The sequence below is a fragment of the Jaculus jaculus genome, chromosome 1 (genome assembly GCF_020740685.1).
Source record: "Jaculus jaculus isolate mJacJac1 chromosome 1, mJacJac1.mat.Y.cur, whole genome shotgun sequence".
Lineage (NCBI taxonomy): Eukaryota > Metazoa > Chordata > Mammalia > Rodentia > Dipodidae > Jaculus > Jaculus jaculus.
Window position 1 is genome coordinate 246,829,741 of NC_059102.1, and position 23,430 is coordinate 246,853,170.

The following is a 23,430-nucleotide window of genomic DNA, read 5'->3' on the forward strand; positions in this document are numbered from 1 at the left end:
CTTTTTTTACATCTGATACAAAACCAACTTTATTGAAAAAAAAATTAATGAGAATTCAAGTTCAAAATTCACGTAATTCTATCCATCTCTTCAGATACACAATGATGATGAAATTTCATGCAAAATTCTACGTAATGTATTTCTTTTAAATATTTTATTTATTTGAGAGAAAGGTAAAAAGGATGGGTGTACCAGGGCCCCCAGCCACTGCAAATGAACTCCAGACACATGTGCTACCTTGTGTACCTGGCTTACGTTGAGTACTGGGGAATTTAACCTGTCCTTAGGCATTGTAGGCAAGCACCATAACCACTAGGCATCTCTCCAGCCCAAGAAACGCAAAATTCTAAAGCACTGAAACTTTTTTTTTTGGTGGGGGGGTGGTAAGAAAAGCTCTCATTTAACCTGGAACTCACCATGTGGCTCAGGCCAGAATCAAACTTAATGGAAATGCACCTGCCTCAGCCTTCCAAATGCTAACATTACAGGTGTGAAATCATCATACCTGTCTGAAACGTGTGTGTGTGTATGGTGTGTGTGTATTTTTTTTTAAAGGTAGGATTTCGCTCTAGCCCAGGCTGACCTGGAATTCACTATGTAGTCTCAGGGTGGCCTTGAACTCACCTGCATCACCATGCCTGGTTAAATGTTATAGTTTTTGTGCATGCCTTTAATCAAGAGGCAGAGGTGGGATAATTGTCATAAATTCAAGGCCACCCTGAGACTACATAGTGAATTCTAGGTCAGCCTAAGCTAGAGTGAAACCCTACCTCAAAAAATAAAAAACCAAGAATATAAATAAAACTTTCACCGGTCAAGTGTGGCACACACCCTTTAATCCCAGCACTTGGGAGACCTAGGTAGGAGGATCACTGTGAAATTGAGGTCAGCCAGTGACTACAGAGGGAATTCTAGGTCAGCCTGGGCTAGTGAGACCCTACCTCGAAAAAGCAAAAACAAAAAAGCTCACCTGTTGCTATAACATAAGACACATTAAAACTACATGTTGGTGGGCTGGGGAGATGGCTTAACAGTTAAAGCACTTGCCTGCAAAGCCAAAGGACCCCGAATCCACTCCCCAGGACCCAGATGAACCAGATAGATGGACAAGGGGCACACACGCATTTGGAGTTCGTTTGCAGTGGCTGGAGGCCCTGATGTGCCCATTCTCTCTCTCTCTCTCTCTCCAATTAAAAACAAACAAACAAACAAGCAAACAAAAAAAACTACATGTTGGGCCAGGCATGGTGAGGCATGCCTTTAATCCCAGCACTTGGGAGGCAGAGGGAGGAGGATCGAGGTGAGTTCAAGGCCACCCTGATGCTCCATAGTGAATTCCAGATCAGTCTGGGCTATAGCAAGATCCTACCTCCAAAAAAGAAAAAAAAAAAAAAAAATGGGGGAGGGAGGCTAGAGAGATGGCTTAGTGGTTAAGGTGCTTGCCTGCGAAGCCTAAGGACCCATGTAAGCCAGATGTACAAGGTGGCACATGCATCTGGAGTTCTTTTGCATTAGCTGGAGGCCCTGGTGCACCCATTCTCTCTATCTGCCTCTACATCTCTTCTCTCTCTCTCTCTCTCTCAAATAAATAAATAAGTAAAGTATGTTAAAAAAAAAAAAAAAGAAAAATGAAATTATAAATTTGCAGGAAAATGGATGGATCTGGAAAGTATCCCAGGCTGAGAAGCCAAACCAAACATCACTTCTTCTCTCTCATATGTGGATCCTAGCTACAAATGATTGAACTTCTATGTGAGCTGGAATAAAACTCAGTAGCAGAGGCCAGTAATCTAGAAAGGGAACAAAAAGGGAATAGAAGAGGAGGGAGGAGGGGGGATTTAACAGGATGGTACTGTATATATGTAAGTAGAAGAACAGATTACGAGGAGGTGGAAAGACCTAAGCAAGGTCAGGGCAAGTGATTGAGTAAAGGAAAGGTGGGGGGAGGGTTAATCAAAATCTAAGAGGGTATGAGTAAGTCATATGGAAACCTACTTTTTTGGACAATGGCACACCCAGTAGCCATAGACTGTTACTAGAAAGTTTTCAGTGACAGGGGTGAGATACCTTCCAGTGAGTTGTTGGCCAGAAAGGTCCCTGTTGCCTCTAAAACATTATAGGCTATTGCCAAGGCCCTTGTTTTCCCATGAGAAAGAGATGGTAAGACCCTATTACTGAAGATGTCACATGCCTGAGCAGCAGTCACTGAGAAATCCTGTTGGAGCTGAGCTGAAAATCTCCTCCATGTAGACCAGCTGACAGAAAGCTGGAAAAAGCTATGTTGCATGCAGCTCCATGGGAGAGAGAGAAACAAAGAAGTCATCAGTGGAGATAAACTACAGTGGACACTGTAAGCCTTAAATTTGGCCAGCCAGGCTAAATGAGCCAACCAGTGCAACAGTGATATGTCTGTTATGGGGGAAACCAACTGCTCTCTAAATAGACTGGAAGACTGCTCCAAGGGAGGGAATACATACCTTATACTGAAAACCTACAACAGGGGAAGTTAAGAGCCCTAGGGGTGTAACATCTGCTGGTGTCTGGCTAAATGTTCACCAAACAGCCCCGTAAGCACTTCTTTTAATGTTCATACCCATATATTAATGCTACTCCTACTTTTGGTTAGAGAAGAACCCTTTTCAGATGGCAGTGACCTTGGGATGACTCAGAAGGCACCATGATGCTGAGAAGTGACAGAGGAGTGCTCAGCACTGAAACATCTGTATCACATCTTCCAAGGCTCAGGGTCCATTGTGGAAGAGGTGGCAGAAAGAATGTAAGAGCCAAAGGAAGAGTAGTAATCCTTATAATGCACTCGTCCAGACATAAAATGGCCTGGATAGAGGTAAAGATGATGACATCAAAATAAAAAAAGAGACTGATTGAGAGTGGGGAAAAGGTATGATGGAGAGTGGAGTTACAAAGGGGAAAGTGGGGGGGGGATTAATGGTTTATTGTCTACAATTATGGAAGTTGTCAAAAAAAAAAAAAAACTACTTTTGTGGCTGGAGAGACGGCTTAGTGGGGAAGACCCTTGTTGGCAAAGCCAAAGGACACAGGTTTAATTTCCCAGTACCCATGCAAAGCCAGATGCAAAAGGTGGCGCATGCATCTGGAGTTTGTCTGCAGTGACTAGGAAGCCCTGGTTCACCCATTCTCCCACCCCACTACTCTCTCTAATGAATAAATTATTATTTATTTATTTTATTGGTGGGGGGGGGGAGAAGCAAATAGAGAATGGGAGTGCCAGGCACTTCAGGCCATGCCCATTCTATCTGTCGCTTTTCTCTCTAATAAATAATTTTTAAAAGCTAACAAAGGGGTGGGGCTGGAGAGGTGGCTTAGCAGTTAAGGTGCTTGCCTACAAAGCCTAAGGACCAAGGTTCAATTCCCCAGTACTCATGTAAAGCCAGATGCACTAAGTGGTGTATGTGTCTGGAGTTCATTTGCAGTGGCTGGAGAATCCGGCGTGCCGAGTCATTCTCATTGTGATTCTCCTACCTCTGCCTCCTGAGTGCTGGTATTAAAGGCATGCGCCACAACACCTGGCAGGAGCATGCTTTTTAAACAGCCACCATTTGACTCATACATTAACTGAGGTCTACATATATTTTCTCATTTTTGGTAAATCTGAGAAAGGGTCCCCAGTATCTTAAGTTGGCCTTGAACTCAATATATAGTTATGAGAGAATGATCTTCCTTCCTCCCCCCCCCCCACCTTGGTAGGGTCTCACTCTAGCCCAGGCTGACCTGGAATTCACTATGTAGTCTCAGGGTGGACTTGAACTCATTGTGATCCTCCTACCTCTGCCTCCCAAGTGCTGGGATTAAAGCTGTGTGCCACTATGACTGGCTTAGAGGGTGATCTTAAATTTAGGATTCTCCTGCCTCCGCTTCCCAAGTGCTGGAATTCAGGCCAGTTTATGTGGTGCTGGAATGGAACCTGGGACTTTGTGCATGCTAGATAGTTACTCTACTATACAAAGGAGAACTGCTGTGAGTTTGAGTCCAGCCTGGGACTATGGAGTAAGTTCCAGGCCAGCCTAGGCTAGAGTGAGACAATACCTTGAAAGAAGAAGAAGGAAAAAGATAAAGCTTGCTCCTTCCAGCAGAGCAGGTACCATGTGTCCGTAATCCTATAGTGCCTATGGTGAGCTGACAGAGTTGCAAAAGGAAGTTTCAAGAAGCCTGAGTGCCAGAACAAGAGACCCTGCCTCAAAACAAGATGGAAGGTGAGGACAGATACCCAAGGTTGTCCTCTGATCTTCACATGGGTAGCATGTCATGGGCATGCCCACAGTCAATAACCCCCACACAAGCTTGCTCCTTATTGTGACTCTCCTAAGCCTCCCGGGATAAAACTCACTCCTCTTAAATTCCACTGTCACTTGAACCTCATGGCATGCCTGAGCAAATTTGATGACTTGGATTTAGTTTTAGAAGCCAGGCTCACTGCCAAGTCCAGTGTGTCTAGTCTTTCTAACCCATCAGGACAGCTTTAAACAACACCTTCCTTATTTATGTTACTACTGTGACCAAACTATCACTTAGTATCAAATGAGGCTTAAACCTACTCAGGTTTCCTACCTCTTAGTAATGTGAATGCTTTTACTACATTATGACTTCCTCAGTCTCATCCCTATTTATTATAAAATACTATTATGTTAGTCAATCTGCTTCTCAAGTAGCAATAGTGAGAAGGAAATCAGTAATACAACTGACCATCGTCTATTAAAAGGCTTGTTTCAAGACTAAAGATATACAGATCAGTGGCAGGTCCCAACAATAAGCTGATTCTGGGCTGGGGATGCAGCTCAGTTGGCATGCATAAAGCCCTGGGTTTAATCCCCAGCATCACATACACTAAGCATGGTGGCACACACTTGTAATCCCAATACTCAGTAACAGAAGTTCAAGGAAATACTATGCTACATATAAGTTCTAGGCCACCCTAGAATCCTACAGGGTATGAGAGACTCTATCTAAAAAAAAAAAAAAAAAAAACTCAATATTGATTTATCATGTAGCTGAGGCTAGCTTTGAACCTGATATGTAGCTGAAACTGGCCTCAAATTTCTAACTCTCCTGCCTTACCACTCAAGTGCTGGGATTACAGGGGTTCACCGCCACATCTCAAAGTTAGGGCATTTTCTAACTCACACAGACAAGCAACTGTTAATTCAAACTGCCTGAAAATAAACACAGTGGGACCTCTGTAACCACTCAGCACCTAACTTCATCTCCTGTAACATAAACTCATCTGTAAAATGAAAATTTACAAGATATCTTTCACCTCTCTTTTGACAATTGGAATTGAACCAAGAAAAGAAAGCATTTTTTGTTGGTGGTGGTGGTGTTTGTCTTGAAACAGGATCTCACTCTGTAGCTCGGACTGTCCTGAACTCACTATTTAACCAGGCTGGCCTTGAAATCATGGCAATCCACCTGCCTCTATCTCCAAATGCTGGGATTATAAGTGTAAGCCACTATACCTGGCTCAAAGAAAGTATTTTCAAGACCAATACAATCTTTAATCACATGGCATGTTGAAAGAAGTTCAGCAGCATTTCTTCCTGTTACAGATGCAACGTTAAAAATAAAACAGCAGAGCTGGGCATGGTAGTGCTTGCCTTTAATCCTAGAACTCAGGAGGCAAAGGTAGGAGTATTATTGTGAGTCTGAGGACACCAGGAGACTAAATAGTGAATTCCGGGTCAGCCTGGACTAGAGTGACCATACCTCAGCACCCCCCCCCGAAATAAATAATACTAAAATAAATAAAATAAAACAGCAATGAGGAGACAGCTCAGGCAGTAAAGTGCCTTGCAAGCATGCGTACCTGAATTCAACCCCATGGGCTGGGTGTGGTGGTGCATGCTAGTAATCCCCGCACTGGGGAGGAAGAGACAGACAGATCTTTGGGGCATGCTGGCCAGCCAGTATAGCCTAATTGGCAAGCTCCAGGCAAATGAAACAATCTGTTTCAAAAAAGGTGGAGAACATTCCTGAAGAATATCGCCTCAGACTGTATGTTCTCTGGTCTCCCTGTCCACATGTGAACACATACACAAACACACATGCACACAGATTACAAAAGAAAAAAAAAAAACAAGAACACAAGTCTGGAAAGGGCTAAAAAAAAAAAAAAAATAACAAGACCCAGTCTCAAAGAAAAAAAAAGGGGGGGGGGGTTGGAGGGATGGCTTAGCAGTTAAGGCACCTGCCTACAAAGCCTAAGAACTCATGTTTGATTCTCCAGGTCCAGACATGTAAGCCAGACGCAGAGTGACACAAGCGCACAATGTTGCCATTGTGCACAAGAGAGCCCTGGCACACCCATCCTTTCTCCCTGCCCTTAAAATAAATAAATAGACCAGGTGTGGTGATGTATGCCTTTAATCCCAGCACTCAGGAGGTAGAGGTAGGAGGATCACCATGAGTTCGAGGCTACACTGAGACTATATAGTGAATTCCAGGTCAGCCTGAGCTAGAGTGAGACCCTACATAGAAAAAAAAAAAAAAAAGAATAAATAACATATTTTAAAAATAAAACTTAAAGATACTACTGAGGGGATGTTATATATTCAAATCTAAACTTTCAAAATTATTTTATACTTAGATTTCATTTTAATAAGCATAATTATTAGTATGTAGTTTGAAGGAATCAACTGAAGCTTTAGGAATGGTAGATGAAGTCAAGAAGGCTATGACTATAAAATTGATTAGTAGAATTCAGATCTGTACTGAGTTAGATCAATGTATTGATTTGGTTTTAAATTCTCTTTAGAACTGTAGTTCCTTAAAAAAAAGAAACAGTGTTTGTATCTTGTTTGTAATTGTACTATCATTTGGTAGTATATTTCATAGAGGCTATGAGTATGACAATTGTTGAACTAAATACAACAAAATGTCTAATGAGCCAATGTATATTAGTTAATATGAAACTGCTATAAAGAGGAGAGGGACAAAGGCCACAAGGTTGAGGGGATGGGAGACTAAAGAGAACCAATCACTTAAGAAACCACAGTGGAGACCAGCAAGGACCAGAAGCCAGAGGAGTAACACACTTTTTTCATGGTAGAAGTAACTCAGTATTTATTTTATTTTTTTATTTTTTTTCAAGGCAGGGTCTTGCTCTGGCCCAGGCTGTCCTGGAATTCACTATGCAGTCTCAGGGTGGCCTCAAAGTCATGGTGACCCTCCTATCTCTGCCTCCTGAGTACTGGGACTAAAGGTGTGTGCCACTATGCCCAGCTACCATTTATTTTTTATTTTGAGAATAAAAAAAAAAAAAAAAAAAAGAGGCAGAGAATGAGAGAGAATGGGCTGCCAGGGTCTTCAGCTGCTGCGAATGAACTCCAGACCCATGCACCACCTTGTGCATCTGGCTTTACCTGGGTACTAGGAAATAAAACCTAGGTCCTTAAGCTTCACAAGCAAGTGCCTTAACCACTAAGCCATCTCTCCAACTCCTTATTTTTTATTTTTCTAGACAGGGTCTCATGCAGCCTAGGCTGGCATCAAATTAAGTTATTAATTCAGGTAGGCTCTGAACTCCAGATTCTCCTGCCTCCATCCCATGTGCTAGAATTACAGGTATACACCCCCATGCCTGGTTTACATGGTGCTGGAGATCAAACCCAGGACTCATAGTATTAGCTGCTAGATGTTCACAGCTACACTATTCACAATAGTCAGAAGGTAGAAACAGCTAAGTTTCCATCAACAGAAGACTCAAGATTACATATTGTATGGTTATATGAAATACCCAGAATATGTAAATATATAGAACACATTATCAAATAGTTGGTTGCCAAACACCTGGAAAGTAAAAACGGTGAGGAATATCTGTTTATTGGGTACTGGGTTTTCTATGAAAATATTTTCAATGAAAATATTTTGGAACTTGATGGAATTGGAAATTGCACAGTACCATGAAGAACTAAATGTCAATGAATTAGTCATTTAATCATTCATTAAGACTGGGTGTGGTAGCACATGCCTTTAATCTCAGCATTTGGGAGGCCAAGGTCCGAGGATTGTTATGAGTTCGAGGCCACCTGAGACTACATAGTGAATTCCAGGTCAGTGTGGGCTAGAGCAAGACCCTACCTTGAAAATCAAAAAACAAAAATAAATAAATTTAGCTGGGCATGGTGGCACATGCCTTTAATCCCAGCACTTGGGAGGCAGAGGTAGGAGAACCACCATGAGTGTGAGGCCACCCTGAGACTACATAGTGAATTCCAGGTCAGCCTGAGCTAGAATGGGACCCTACCTGGAAAAAAATAGTAATAATTTATTTGTGTGCATGTGCATGTATGGATGTGCCAGGGTCCCAGCCTGAATATTATTATCACAAAGAGTACAATAGTTAGTCATGGTGACATACACCTTTGATCGCAGTATTCAGGAGGCAGAGGTAGGAGGATTGCTATGCGTTCAAGGGCAGCCTGGGATCAAAGGTCAGCCAGTGCTACAGTGAGACCCTAATGCGAAAGAAACAAACAAACAAAAAAATATATAAATGGGCTAGAGATGGCTCAGCAGTTAAAGGTGCTTGTTTGCAAAGCTTGACAGCCAAGTTAGATTCTCCAGTACCCACATAAAACCAGATGCTCAAAGTGGCACATGTGTTCCTTTGCAGTAGAAGGAGACCCTGGGGTGCCCGCACTCATTCTGTCTACCTCTCTCTCTCTCTCAAACAAACAATAAAAATATTTAAGAAAATACAATCAGGGGCTAGAGAAATGGCTTAGTTGTTAAGGCACTTGCCTGAGAAGCCTAAGGACACAGGTTTGATAACCCCATACCCACATAAGCTAGATACACAAGGTAGCACATGCATTTGGAGTTTATCTGCAGTGGCTAAAGGCCCTGGTGCACCCATTCTCTATCTGCCTCTTTCTCTCTCATGCACCCTCAAATAAATAAGTGAATGATATTTTTTAAAAGTACAATTAGGGCTGGGGAGATGGCTCAGTGATTAAAGGCACTTGCAATGCCTGATGGCCTGGGTTTGATTCCCCAATACCCATGTAAAGTCAAATACACAAAGTGGTACATGCAACTAGACTCTTATTTGCAGTGGTAGGAGACCCTGGTGTACCCATTCTCTCTCCTCCACCCCTTGCAAATAAATAAATAAATATTTTTAAAACCACACCTTTATTATGAGAGAAGGGGACAGAATTAGTGTTCCAGAGTCTCCAGCTACTACAATCAAATTCCAGACACGTGCACCACCTTGTGCACATGTGTGACCTTGCGCACTTGTGTCACCTTATGCATCTGGCTTATGTGGGACCTGGAGAGGTGAACATGGGTCCTTAGGCTTTGCAAGCAAGCACCTTAACCATTATGTCATCTCTCCAGCCCATAAATAATATTTTTTAAATAAAAACAGAGCCAGGCACATGCCTTTACGTTCAGCACTCAGGAGGCAGAGGTAGGAGGATCACTGTGAGTTTGAGGCCAGCCTGAACTGCATACTGAATTCCAGGTCAGCCTGGGCTACAGCAAGACCTTATCTTGAAAAATAAAACAAGAAATAAATAAGGGCTGGAGAAGATGGCTTAGCAGTTAAGGTGTTTGCCTGCAAAGCTAAAGGACCCCTGTTTGATTCCCCAGGACCCACGTAAGCCAGATGCACAAGGAGGCGCATGCATCTGGAGTTCATTTGCAGCGGCTGGAGGCCCTGGTGTGCCCATTCTCGCTCTCTCTCTCTACCTCTTTCTCTCTCTCAAATAAATAAAATAAATATACTAAAAAAAAAAATTAGCCAGGCATGGTGGCGCACACCTGTAATCCCAGCACTAAAGAGGCAGAGGTAGGAGGATTGGCGTGAGTTTAACGCCATTCTGAGACTACATAGTGAATCCCAGGTCAGCCTGAGCTACAGTGAGACCCTACCTAGAAAAAAATCAAAATAAAATAAAGGGCTGGAGAGATGGCTCAGTGTTAAGGCCACTTGCTTGCAAAACCTGATAGGCCCAGGTTTCAATTTCCCAGTACCCATATAAAACCAGATATATAAAGTAGTGCATGTATCCGGAGTTCATTTGCAGCGGCAGGAGGCCTGGGTGTGCCCATTCATTTTCTCTCTCTGTGCCCATTCTTCTTTCTCTCTTCTTGCAAATAAATAAATAAAAATATTTTTTAAAGAGACTCTACTTCGAAAAACCAAAAAAAAAAATTTTTTTTTGTTTTTTAAAATAGAGCCGGGCATGGTGGCGCACGCCTTTAATCCCAGCACTAGGGAGGCAGAGGTAGGTAGATCACCATGAGTTCGAGGCTAGAGCGAGACCCTACCTCAAAAAAATAAAATAAAATAAAAATAGGAGCTGGGTGTGGTGGCACATGCCTTTAGTTCCAGCACTTGGAGGGCAGAGGTAGAAGGATGATCGTGAGTTCGAGTCCACCCTGAGACTACAGAGTGAATTCCAGGTCAGCCTGAGCTAGAGTGAGACCCTACCTCGAAAAACCAAAAAATTAAAATAAAAATAGGGGTGGAGAGATGGCTTAGCAGTTAAGGTGATTGTCTGAGAATCCTAAGGACCCAGGTTCAATTCGCTAATACCCACATAAGCCAGATGCACAAGGTAGTGCATGTGTCTAGAGTTCTTTTGCACTGGCTAGAGGCCCTGGCGTGCCCATTTGCCCCCGCCCCCCTCTCTCAAACAAGTAATTTTAAAAAAATGAAAATATTAATTCAAGCTGGGCATGGTGGCTTTTTTAAATTCTCTTTTTATTTTATTTTTTATTAGCATTTTCCATGATTATAAAAAAATATCCCATGGTAATTCCCTCCCCCCCCCATACTTTCCCCTTTGAAATTCCATTCTCCATCATATTACCTCCCCATCACAATCATTGTACTTACATATATACATTATCAACCTATTAAGTACCCTCCTCCCTTCCTTTCTCTTCCCTTTATGTCTCCTATTTAACTTACTGGCCTCTGTTACTAAGTATTTTCATTCTCACGCAGAAGCCCAGTCATCTGTAGCTAGGATCCACATATGAGAGAGAACATATGGCGCTTGTATTTCTGGGCCTGGGTTACCTCACTTAGTATAATCCTTTCCAGGTCCATCCATTTTTCTGCAAATTTCATAACTTCATTTTTCTTTACCGCTGAGTAGAACTCCATTGTATAAATGTGCCACATCTTCATTAACCACTCATCAGTTGAGGGGCATCTAGGCTGGTTCCATTTCCCAGCTATTATAAATTGAGCAGCAATAAACATGGTTGAGCACGTACTTCTAAGGAAATGAGATGATTCCTTCAGATATATGCATAGGAGTGCTATAGCTGGGTCATATGGTAGATCAATCTTTAGCTGTCAAACAAATAACTTTTTAAAAATGAAAATATTAATTCAAGCTGGGCATGGTGGCACATGCCTTTTATCCCATGCAGAGCTAGGAAGACAACCAGAGTTCAAAACAAGCCTGTAGCTACAAAGTGAGTTCCAGGTCAGCCTAGGCTAGAATGAGAGCATACCTTGCAAAAAAAATTCACTCAAGTAAGCTGTTTTTATTTTGTTCAACCTCAGTAATGTAAGTACAATTTGTTGCCATCCTTTTCATCACAAACTACATTCTACCCATTTCTTCCTCTATTTATAAAACGTATCACAATTCAACCTAACAGCACAGTTACTTCTCAGGCTAGTGAATGTGTCCTTCAATTATTTCCTCAGCTTCTTGACAAGCCACAGTCCTTTATGCAGCAACATAACATTACCAAGTATCTACTAGTACCTTCTACAAAATACATTTAAATAGTGTTAATGGAATTGAAAATTAACATTACATATAATTATTAAAAATTATTACATTGAAGCCGGGCGTGGTGGCGCATGCCTTTAATCCCAGCACTTGGGAGGCAGAGGTAGGAGGATGGCCTACAGTTCAAGGCCACCCTGAGACTTCATAGTGAATTCTACATTGAGATCTGGGCGAGGGAGTGCATGCCTTTAATCCCAGCACTCTCAGGAGGCAGAGGTAGGAGGATCGCCACCAGTTCAATGCCACCCTGAGACTACAACGTGAATTCCAGGTCGGCCCTAGGCTAGAGTGAGACCCTATCTCGAAAAATAAAAATAACAAAATAAAAAATTATTACACTGAAAGACATCTAAAGGCTAAGAAGAAATTGACAAAACAGCTACTGTACCTCCCAGAGAATTCTTATGACTCAAAAAGTTTTTCGATACAATGCTAGAGAAACTATTCTACATCAATATGAACATTAAGTATTTCAGCTAGTACTGGAGAGAAAAACTAGAGATTACCCTTCACCGTCTTCTTTTCTAAGTTCACATGCAAATGTAATAGAGAAACTGAACTTAATGAACCACACTATTCCACAAACCAGGTCACAGGAGAGTTTTAAGTCCCCAGGTCATCCTGTTTCTATTTCCTCACTAGTCTGACCTGCAAGTATTACCGTGCCCAGCTTTCCAAATTTAAGATCTTTAAAATATTTTGTGAGGATTTCCCCTAAAACAAAAGTGGACTTCCAGTACATTCTCTCTCTATATATACACACACACACTCACTCTCTCTCTGTAATTAAAAAAATAAAAATAAAAAGAACTTCCAAAACATTTTGCTCAAACTAAGGAAATCCAGTTTTCAGAACAGTCCCGTTATAGCACCCTTCTAATTCATTGTGAAGCATAAAATTGTACAACTCTCCCGAATCTTAAAAGGGGCCAGGGGCCTGACCCATCAAGAAAACGCACCTTTCAAAGAAAGAATGCTTTAAAGCAACCCCAGATATTTTCAAGCAACCAAGGTACGCTTACACCTCACAGGGACATGTTCTCAGTACCACGCTGGCCGAGCAACGACAAGCCGCGACGACCAGACGCCTGTCGGAGCTTCGGTCCCTCTCGGCTTCCAAACCCGGGGCGTCCAGCGGCCACGGACGTCCGGGAGTCAACTTCTCCGCTAGTTCTCTCCCCGCCCAGCCCCCGGGCCACCACGGTCGCGGCGACCCAGCCGAATTCTGTCGGTCTTCCCTCCCCACCCGCGCGCACGCGCACACGCACGCAGGGAAGCACGGAGAAGGCGAGCTCGCGGGAGCGCGGCGAGCGAACGCGTCCCCAGTCCCGGCCGGCCGGCCCGGCACCCACCTGCAGGCCGCGAGACCTGGGGCGACGGCGTGGGCGCCCCGTCCTCGCCGAAGACGAGTTTGAAGTCGAGCTCGTCGTGGGCGCCACAGTTTGCAGTAGTCATCGGCGTGGCCCAAGGGTGCAGCGACTCCTCCTCGGGCGCAGCGGCAGCGGCGGCGGCGGCGGCGGCGGCGGCGGCAGCGACGGCTCTTTAGCGCCGCTTCATGCTGGGCCGCGCCGGCCAGGAGGTCGCGGCTCCACGGCAAACTTTCCGGGCGGGGCCCACGACGCCAGGCGTTCGGTTCCCGGCAAGAAGGCTGGCCCAGTGCCGAGTCGCCCCAGGCGCCGCCACCGTCGCCGGTCAGGACACCTAAGCAGCCACAGTGGAATTAACTAAAGTTCCCCGCCCACCCCCCCCAAGAGTCGCCACCACGGCCGCCACCGCCGCCCGCGCGCTCCCGGGCCGTGCCGCGCGCCCAGCCCCGCCTCCGGCCTCGCGCCCATCCGGCGGGGCCGCCCATAGGCCGCGGGCTCCCTCTGTGGAACAGCCCTACGGGACCCCGCCCCGTCCTCGGCCTATCGCGTGCCTCCCTGCGAGGGGGAAGTCACGTGACAAGCTGCCCCGTTGCCTCCCGGGAGTTGTAGTTCAGCCTCTATTCCTTCCGCTACTTCTAAAGTCCACGGATGTAGTTGGATTGGGCACTGCGGGCCAATTGGAGAAGACCCTCGTTGGGCGGAGCTCACGTCGGGGAAGGGGAACTACTGGAGTAGCCGGGTGATAAGTTCGAGGATGTTTGACTCCACCGGGTTACTTAGAGAATGCGTTAGGACCCTCACGCCCTCCTCTCTTCAACCCCAGCCTCTATAGCAGAGTCTCGAGCGGGCCGGGGACTAGACCGAGCTTCCTAAATAAGTTGGGGGTGGAGCTGAAGGAAACCTAGGTTGTGCGACAAGTGCGAAGCTTGAGCTCGCGGCCGCTGCAAATCCAGCCCTGCGGGGTGGGGGCAGGGACCCGCCTCCGTGGCTGCGCTTTTATCCCCACTAGCGGGCCCTGGCAGCTGCGTCCCTGAAGACGGCGTGCGCACTCTACACACACACACCCCCCACCCACCCCCGGTCAGAAGGGCATGATCTGTTTTCCCTGCTGGAAGTTGGACAGGGACCGTGCGGATCCTTGTTCTGCATGCTGATGCACAGCCGTGAAACCGGCCATTCTCATGTAACCCAAGCTGTTGGCTGCCAGTGGGTAGGAAGTGACATGACACTGCCTGAAGAACCGTTTTAGCTCTTGGCCCCACCCCAACGGGCCTGCCTTCCCCAGAGAAGGCCCTAGACGTCACCTCTTGAGGCTTAGGGACTCAGAGCCTGGCTTGTTTACTTAGGGTTCCACCATGGCTCATGATTAGATAGGGTGTTAGATAACACAGGGCCTACAGGGCGCTGTCTGACGTTTGAACGCTTGTGAGAAGCCTCGGAAATGTCATCTCATGGAGCCTACAGCACATGCCACACTACTCAGAAAAGCCCCTGGGAGAATGGAGCCAAGTAGGAGCTCTTTGTAAAGATGTCTGTCTCAGTGATTTCTGAGCTACTGTTACCCCAGCTAACACTGGGTCAAATGAACATGGAATGTTCAAGCAGTTTCATTCTGGCCCAAGACTTTATACTGGTACTTATGCTGGACATGGGGATACAGATAAATTGGTCTCGCTTCAGGGGTGGAGGAGAGGGCAACAACAAATCTGTAATTACTGTGTAAAAGAGATGAGAGCTGTGCTTGGAGCTCTAAGAAAGTTCAAACTACCCTGGCTATAGGGCCTCCACCAAGACTAGTAGGAATTGGGGAGCCAGACAAGAAAGAGGTAGGGAAGGTTTGGGGCTGGGGACATGGCTCAGTGGTTAAAGGCACTTGTAAAGCCTCCTGGCCTAGGTTTGATTCCCCAGTTCCCATGTAAAGCCAGATGTGCAAAGTGGCACATGTGCCTGGAGTTTGTTTGCAGGGCAAGAGGCCCTGGCACACCTACCTACCTTTCATCTATTTATCTACCTACTTACTTCTCAAGTACATAAAAATTAAAACAAAAAGAGATGAGAATTGTTTGTTTCAGGGAGGAAACCAATTTCCAAAGCCTTGGACACTATGAGGTACTTGCAGTGGGCAGAAAGAAGCCAAAGATGAGTCTAGATGGGCAGGTGGAATGCAGTAGTTACCTCCATGATGCCTGGACTTTATCCTGAAGGCAGTAGGGAACCAAAACCAGGATATATACATGATCAGAATTTTAATATGGAACACTGGATTGGGAATATTAAAGGCAGGACAACAGAGTCAAGGACAGGGAGCAGTTGGGTGTGATGGCACATGCCTGTAATCCCAGCACTTGGAAGGTGGAGGCAGAGGATCAAGAGTTCAAGGTTACGGGCTAGAGAAATGGCTCAGAGGTTAAGGCACTTGCCTGCAAAGCCTAATGACCCAGGTTTGATTCCCCAGTACCCATGTAAAGCCAGATGCACAAAGTGGCTCATGCATCTGAACATCATTTGTAGCAGCTAGAAACCCTGGAACACCTATTCTCTCTCTTCTTGGAAATAAATAGAAAAAAAAAACCTCAAAACAAAAAAAACCATAAAAAGATAAAATAAGTTCAAGGTCATCCTCTGCTACAACATGAGTTTGAGGCCAACCTGGGATATATGAGACCCCACCTTAGGATTTAGGAAAAAGAGAGAGAGAGCGCACAAATGGCATCAAGTGGGTAGAAAACCTCCCACTAAGCTATTTTGCTCTGAGAGGGTATCTAACTTTGAAAGCCTGTTATGAAACTTGGACTCCACATGCCACACCAGCTCTACCTCAGACAGGCTGCTGTCACATGATCCCAGTATACTGTTAGGTCCCAGAAGATTGGCCAGCTCAATTCCCCATTCCCATTAAACTTAAAACAACTTCAGGGCTGAAGAGATGGCTCCGTGATTAAAGGCTCTTGCTTACAAAGCCTGCTGGCCTGGGGTTCAGTTCTCCAGCACCCACCTAGAGCTGGACACAAATCTGTGATGCCAGTGTGCCATACGTGCACCCAATTACATGTACGCATGCCCACGTGGTGGCTCTTGCCTTTAATCCCAGCCTTCGGGAGGCTGAGGTAGGAGAATGACTGTGAGTTCGAGGCTACTCTGAGACTATATAGTGAATTCCAGGTTAGCCTGGACTACAATGAAACCCTTAAAAAAAAAAAAGGCAACTTCAGAATGTGCTATCCCACACCTAGGGACATACCTCCCAGGCTATCATTCGGATTAAAATAATAGACACTCAGTCCTTTTCCCCACCAGTTATAACTTCCCCTGAGCCAATCAGGCTAGAGGGGAAGCAGGATGCAGACTTTGGCCTGTCACCCGCCCTTGAGAAGGGACCACACAGAGAAGCTGTACATTGCTTGAAAAAATTCACATTTATTAAATGTTCAGCAATGCATCATTATTTCCAGACAGTGAACTCCTTTCAAAAACCCAGAAAAGGGTCACAATGTAGGGAGGGCTTCTGGATTATGGTAAACTGAGAATCTAACATGTAGTGATGAGGGCTAGGGCAGAGATGAGCACCAACTGCAGGAAATGAGTCACCAGTTTTTCTTTTTTTGTAAGAAAGGTCATAATGAGAAAGAGAGGAAAGTGAAAGGGCAGCAATAGCCAGGACCCTATAGGCTGTAAAGGACCCAATTCCCCATTTTACTCCCCAAATATGCATGCTCTCTCCACTCCCTTCCCCCAGCCAGAGCCAAGACAAACTCTTCCTCCAGCCAGTTTCAAAGCTTTTAATGCGCATCTTTTATTTATTTATGTTTAGAGACACAGAGAGATAGAGAGTGCTAAATTAAGGTTAAGGCGCTAAGCCATCTCTCCAGCCCCAGTTTCAAAGCTTTTGAAGATCATCTAACCCACTTGCAGCTCTCTGAGGGCCCTGTAAAATGAGGCCCAAGGGACCAGTGCAGTGGATAAAACATCAGGGTAGACAGGAACTATGGGGTTATCAGTATATCTCTTCTCACTCCAGTGTGAATGACAGCCAGGCCTGAGAATCAGAGAAAGCCTTTTGTTTCATCAGTTGTCATGCGCCTGGCCTTAAAGCTGAAGGCTCTCCTGTGCCTCAGTGCAATGGGATGAAGCAGTTTAGCCTAGCCTTGGGTAAACAGAAACCTTAAAAAAAAAAGTTTGAGGGCTGGGGAGATGGCTTAGCAGTTAAAGGTGCTTGCTTTGCAAAGCCTGAGTTAAATTCTCAAACACCCTTGTAAAAGCTAGACACAAAACCTGTCAAAAGCAGCCAAAACAACAGCAGCGTGGCACAGGGGCACACACCTTTAATCCCAGCACTGGGAAGGCAGAGGTAGGAATAACGCTGTGAGTTTGAGGCCACAACTGAGAATACATAGTGAATTCCAGTGAGACCCTACCTCATCATCCCTGGCCCCCCCAAAAAAAAGTGGAAAAAGCATATCGCATTCATTTGTTTGCAGCAGCTAGAGACCCTGGAGCATATAAACAGACAAAAATACATTTTTTTAAAAAGTTTAGATCCTTAAAAAAAAAAAAAAGTTTAGGGCTGAAGAGATGGCTCAGAGGTTAAGCTGCCTGCAAAGCCTAAGGACCAGGGTTCAATGTCCCAGTACCATGTGAAGCCAGATGCACAGGGTGGCACATGTGTCTGGAGTTCATTTGCAGTGGCTAGAGGCATTGGTGCTCCCATTCCCTCCTCTGTCTTTCTTTTCTCTCTGCTTACAAATAAGTAAATAAAAATATTTTAAAAAGCATTTAGCTAGCCATGATGGTTCATGCCTTTAATCCCAGCAACTGGGAGGCAGTGGCAGGAGGATTGCTATGAGCTTGAAGACAGCCTGGGACAAAAGAGTGAGTTGAAGGTCAGCCTGGGCTAGAGTGAGACCCTGCCTCAAAAAAAAAAAAAAATGTTGCTGGGTGTGGTGGCGCACGCCTTTAATCCCAGCACTCAGGAGGCAGAGGTAGGAGGATCACCATGAGTTCGAGACCACTCTGAGACTACATAGTTAATTACTAATTACAGGTCAGCCTGGACCAAAGTGAGACCATACCTCAAAAAACCAAAAAAAAAAAAAAAAAAAAGGAGCTGGAGAGATGGCTTAGCAGTTAAAGAGCTTGCTGCAAAGCCAAAAGACTGAGGTTTGGTTCCCCAGTACCCATGTAAAGCCAGATGAGCAAGGTGGCACATGGATCTGAAGTTCATTTGCAGTGGCTAGAGGCCTGCAGTGGCTATAGGCTCTGGTGCACCCTTCTCTATCTGCTTCTCTTTCATAAATAATAAACATTAAAAACAAAAAGTTGAGAAAAATTCTTCCTCCCCATGTCCCACATCCCCTTACATAAAACCCTTATTTCAGTTTTCTGTGACTGTTTTCTACCTCCATGCCAGTGCTGACCACAGAGGTCACAAGGACTGTCCTTGAGCAGCTCCCAATTTGGGTGGATAGGGTAAGACCAGCCAACTACAACCTCAGGGTTAGTTGCTGAAGTCAGCACAGTGTATTGAGAAGACAGGCCAGCACTTTGTCCTCTCCTGCTGGGCTGAGGCTTTGGACTTGATCCAGAGGGCAGCAGTAGAGTGCAGAGTCCTGAACAGGAGCAGTACCTGAGGGGACCTATACTTATGGGAGAGTAGACATAAGATTCCCTCATCCTTGCCCAAATCTAGTCTTGTGTTTCTGTAGCGTTGGTATTCCTGCCACCCTCTCCAGCCTTATCCATTCTCCCTTTCATGATCATATCAAAACCACTTGCAAGCTGGGCATGGTGGTGCACGCCTTTAATCTCAGCACTGGAGAGGCAGAAGTAGGTGGATTGCCGTTGAGTTTGAGGCCACCCTGAGACTACATAGTTAATTCCAGGTCATCTGGGCCACAGTGAGACCATACCTGGAAAAAAAAAAAAAGAAAGAAAGAAAAAAAAAGTGGGGGCTGAAGAGATGGCTCAGTGGTTAAGCCACTTGCAAAGCCTAACCACCTGGGTTTGATTCCCTGGTAACCAAGTAAAACCAGACGCACAAAGTGGCACATGTATCTGGATTCATTTGTAGCGGCTAAAGGCCCTAGTATACCCATTCTCTCCCTTTCTCTCTTCTCTTTGTCTCTGTCTGCTTGCAAATAAAATATTTTGAAAAATTTGCCAGCTGGGCATAGTGGCATACTCCACTAATCCCATTACTCTGAAGGCAGAGGTAGTAGAATCACTGTGAGTTCAAGGCCACCCTGAGACTACATGGTGAATTCCAGGTCAGCCACCTACTTTGAAAAAAATAATGTTTTTATTGTTGTTGTTTGTTTTTGCCACAGGCAGGGAATGATGTCACATGCCTGTAATTCTAGCATAGGAAGGAAAAATGGGAGGATCCCCACAAGTTCGATGCAAGCCGGGTCTACATAATGAATTTCAGGCCAGCCAAGGTTACACAGTGAGGACCTGTCTCAAACAACACGACACAACTAAAAAGGTGTCTTCAAAATGTGGTGAGCTTTGATCTAGGTGGCAGAAATGGTTGCACAGTGTTGAGGCTACTAGCCCAGGGTTGGAAACTCTAAGTGGCCTAGTCTAAAGTAGACATGGAGAGAATGATTTTTTTTTTTTTAAAAGCCTTCAGGCTTGGCTGGGCCTCTCAGTCAGTCCCAGATGCTAGGCAGGGCACTTTGAGTCCAGAGCAGACACCACTGAGGCTTGCTAAAGGGAAATCATTTGAGGGCCAATATACTCAATCAGCCAGGATCTTTGCTAGATATCCCCTGCCACAAGGCACACATTAACTATCTCTTCTCTAGCTGAATCCCCTGAGAATGAGCCACTGCCCAGAACCTTCAAGGCCCCTCACCTCTAGTCTGTATCTTAACAGCAGCCCCTCTACTCTTGCCTCTCCTTCCTGTCCCCAGAAACAAATCTGACTCTGCCAGGGAAGGGGTTTCCCCAGGAAAACCACACTGGTGTGAGAAGAGGTCTGACATTAATGCCCAGAACCACTGGGAGATAGATCTCAGAATCTGGTCCCTGGTCCCCAGAGTCTTCTCCCAGCATGCCTGGGCAGGGGTAGAGAGAGATGTTCCTCTGATGCTTTGGTCTGCCCACTTCCAGTTCAGGTATGAGAAAAGGTGAGGGACAGTTTTTAGTACAAACAAACCAATAAATCAACTGAGAAACTGTTTTTAAATCTTGGTGCCTGAGACCAGACCAAGTCTTCTAGGGCCCTTTGTAGAGCACTGAATAAGGAAGTCAGTTAAAGCAGCCAGCCTGGGCATGGAGTGATGCCATTAGCTATTCAGTGACCCATCATCACTGTTTACTCCCTTCCAGCCAGCCTCATGAAGACTATGGATAGCTCATCCCACTCTGGGGCAGAGAAGGGTAAAAGTAAGTTGCTCAAGGTCAAAAGGCAAGGTGATCTGAGATGCACCTGGGAGCGTACCATTCTTTTTGTTTGTTTGTTTATTTGTTTTTGTTTTTTGAGGTAGGGTCTCACTCTACCTCAGGCTGACCTGGAATTCACTATGTTGTCTCTAAGAAGTCTCAGGGTGGCCTTGAACTCATGGCATTCCTCCTACCTCTGCCTCCCAAGTGCTGGGATTAAAGGCATGCTCCAACATGGCCGGCTGAGTGTACCATTCTTATCTGAACAGAGAAGAGCAAGTGTGGGCAGCAGGGAAGGGCAGAAGTGGACTAAGGGTAAGCTTCACCCACCAAATTCTCAAGAGGCCCACAGGGCCAGGGACTGCTGGCTGGCACAGAGGCCTGACCTCTGGATCAGGCTTCCACAGAGCCATGAGGCTGAGGGTGGGGCTGGTGGAGGGATTTGGGAAAGACAGGCTTGGCCCAGAGCAGGAATTCTCCCCTCATATAGCCTGGCAAAGGGGAGGACACCTGCCTGTTTACAGCACAGGAAGCAGGGGTGGGGTGGGGCAGAGACCTTTGGTCAGACCGCTCCTCCCAGTAGGGGAGGCCCAAGAAATGTAGTGGTAGCCATTTGGTTCTCACTGTCAAGAGGAAATTAAAGAGAATCTGCCACTTCCCTCCACCCCAAATGGGATTGGTGAGTGGGGGCAGCAGGAGGGCGACTACTGATCAGTGAAGCCCAACAGCTAAACCAATGTTCTCAGCAGTTCTCTGTGTCCGGTTTATGAAGTCTGAGTTCCAGCCAGCTGTCAGGCATAAACACAATCAACCCTGCTTAACTAGGCTGGTCCTCTACTGGGGTACCCTAGTCTTTCCCTAAGATTCCACAGAGCCTCCCATCAAGAAAGTCAACTGATGCCTAGCACCTCAGGTTTCCCATCAGTAAAATGGGTTTCTTGGGCCTTTCCAGATTCCACCAAAGTCTAGTGAATCTGAAAGATAACAGCCCAGCCCCTACATGCAGGGGTTTGGGAAACTCCACCTCTACCCAGAGGGTAGGAATAGAATGATTATGCCAGGACCTGCATCCAAGGCTGAAGCAGTCAGCCTTAGGTGAGGATTGAGTTGTCTTTATTGCACTATAACAATGTCAAGTTAGAGATGCAGCCTGAAAAGCCTACTTTCAAGGAAAATATTCAGGTTGCTGGGAACTCGGTCCTGCTGTTCAGGCCTATGAGAGGAGATGGTACTGTTCCTGGGTACTCCTTGGCCCATGCCCCAGGCTGATAACCTGGGCCTGGTCCTCTGAATCCTGTAGTAAGGCAAGAACCAGCAAACTGTCTGATGGCATCCATAGCCACCTCTGGGCCTGGCCCATGGAGTGGGGACCAGGACAGGAACAATAGTCACCAGCCTTCTAGGAGGCTTTCTTCACCATTTTCCAAGGCCACAAATGGCTTCTTGCAAATCTCCCCAGGTACTGCTGGCTCCTGACCTCTGGGGACCCCAGGGTCTTGGTCAGGGGCTTCTCGCTTGCGCTTGTTCAAGGAGGGGTTCTCCTCACCCAGCCGACCCTCAGGGAGGCCCTGGCTTCGTAGACAGACGATGGCTGCAGTCTGTTCTGCCAATTTCTTGGACTTGTCCCTGGGAAGATGGCAGTTAGCAGGAGAAGAGCTTAGAAGTCCTAACTCTACCTACCCCTGGCAGAGATTCTGACATAACTGGGAACAAGGGTCATCATCAAGTGCCCCTACATACCACCTATCCAGCTCTCCCAGGCCACAATTGGACTCAGGTGTCCCCACCCCAAGCCTCATGCCATCTGATGAAAAACTCACCACAAGGTAGACTGGTACTTTTGCTCCGCAACAGTGACAACAGAGCAGAACATGCGATCTAGAGGTCGTTGAACCTGAGGCAGAGAAAGCAATGGAAACAGGGCACACTGCCCACCTGCCTCATCACATCAATAGCATATAAAGAGAAGTGCTCCCAACCTAAGTCAAGTGAAGGCTGCCCAATCACAAGTTCCTTCTACATGATGGCATCTGGTATGCCTTTCAGAAAAGAAAGGCAAATACTCAAATTGATAATGATACCAAGAGTATGTCAGAGTTCTGTCATTGACCCAAGCAAAAGGCCATCAGAATCCTTAGCTGCACATGACTGTGGGACCTTCTACTGACATCCAGATTGGCTGGGTCCCCAAAAATAAGGAGGAGTTCACTAGCGGGCAAAGGACTGAGAAGGGAAGAAAGTGGAGGCAAAGATGGCACACCTGGCAAAGGGAGCAGTGGATGTGGAGTGGCTGGAGTGGAGACTTGAAACAGCAAGGTATTTGGGGGTCTTGTATTCTTGGCTGAGGGGTCAATTTTTTTTTTTTTTTTTTGAGGTAGGGTTTCACTTTAGCCCAGGCTGACCTAGAATTCACTATGGAGTCTCAGGGTGGCCTTGAACGCACAGCAATCCTCCTACCTCTGCCTCCCAAGTGCTGGGATTAAAGGTATGCGCCATCAAGCCCAGCAAAGGGTCGCAGCTTTATCTTAGAGGCTCCAAGGTGTTGGTAATTTGAACAAGACAGACAGAGATCAGATTTGTTTTCCAAAAGTCACTCTGGCAGATGGGGGACACAAGGTCCAAAATAAATAAATAAATAAATAAATAAAATAAAAATGTAAGCCAGGTGAAGCAAGATTATTTCAAGGTTTCCACCCAAGGGCCCTGTGTGTGGACATAATTCTGTGTTCTACTGGCTGAGGCCCAATCCAAAGATGTCTTCCAAATTGGACAACAGGCCATGGTTAGAGGGAAAAAGTTACCAGCAATTGACCCTGCCACCAGCAACTTATGTACACACCTACGGAGAGCAAGGATAACCAAGCCTATGGGTGTGCTGGGAT

The 23,430-nt window shown here is 45.8% G+C and overlaps 2 protein-coding genes across 6 annotated transcripts in view; both read right to left on the reverse strand.

Annotated features, from left to right (window-relative positions):
- Nucleotides 1–13,279, reverse strand: part of Nfatc3 (nuclear factor of activated T cells 3) — a 90,147-nt gene extending 76,868 nt beyond the window's left edge. For both annotated transcript variants that reach the window (XM_004661667.2, XM_004661668.2), the window contains exon 1: nt 13,151–13,279. In XM_004661667.2, the coding sequence (XP_004661724.2) occupies nt 13,151–13,253 (103 nt within the window). In that variant the 5' untranslated portion in view covers nt 13,254–13,279. The remainder of the gene's footprint in view (nt 1–13,150) is intronic.
- A 6,438-nt stretch (nt 13,280–19,717) lies between these two features.
- Dus2 (dihydrouridine synthase 2) overlaps nt 19,718–23,430 on the reverse strand; it is a 44,756-nt gene continuing 41,043 nt past the window's right edge. For all 4 annotated transcript variants that reach the window (XM_045142275.1, XM_045142274.1, XM_045142273.1 and 1 more), the window contains 2 exons: nt 22,369–22,442; nt 19,718–22,174 (listed from right to left, as the gene is read on the reverse strand). In XM_045142275.1, coding sequence (XP_044998210.1) covers nt 21,937–22,174; nt 22,369–22,442 — 312 coding nt within the window. In that variant the 3' untranslated portion in view covers nt 19,718–21,936. The remainder of the gene's footprint in view (nt 22,175–22,368; nt 22,443–23,430) is intronic.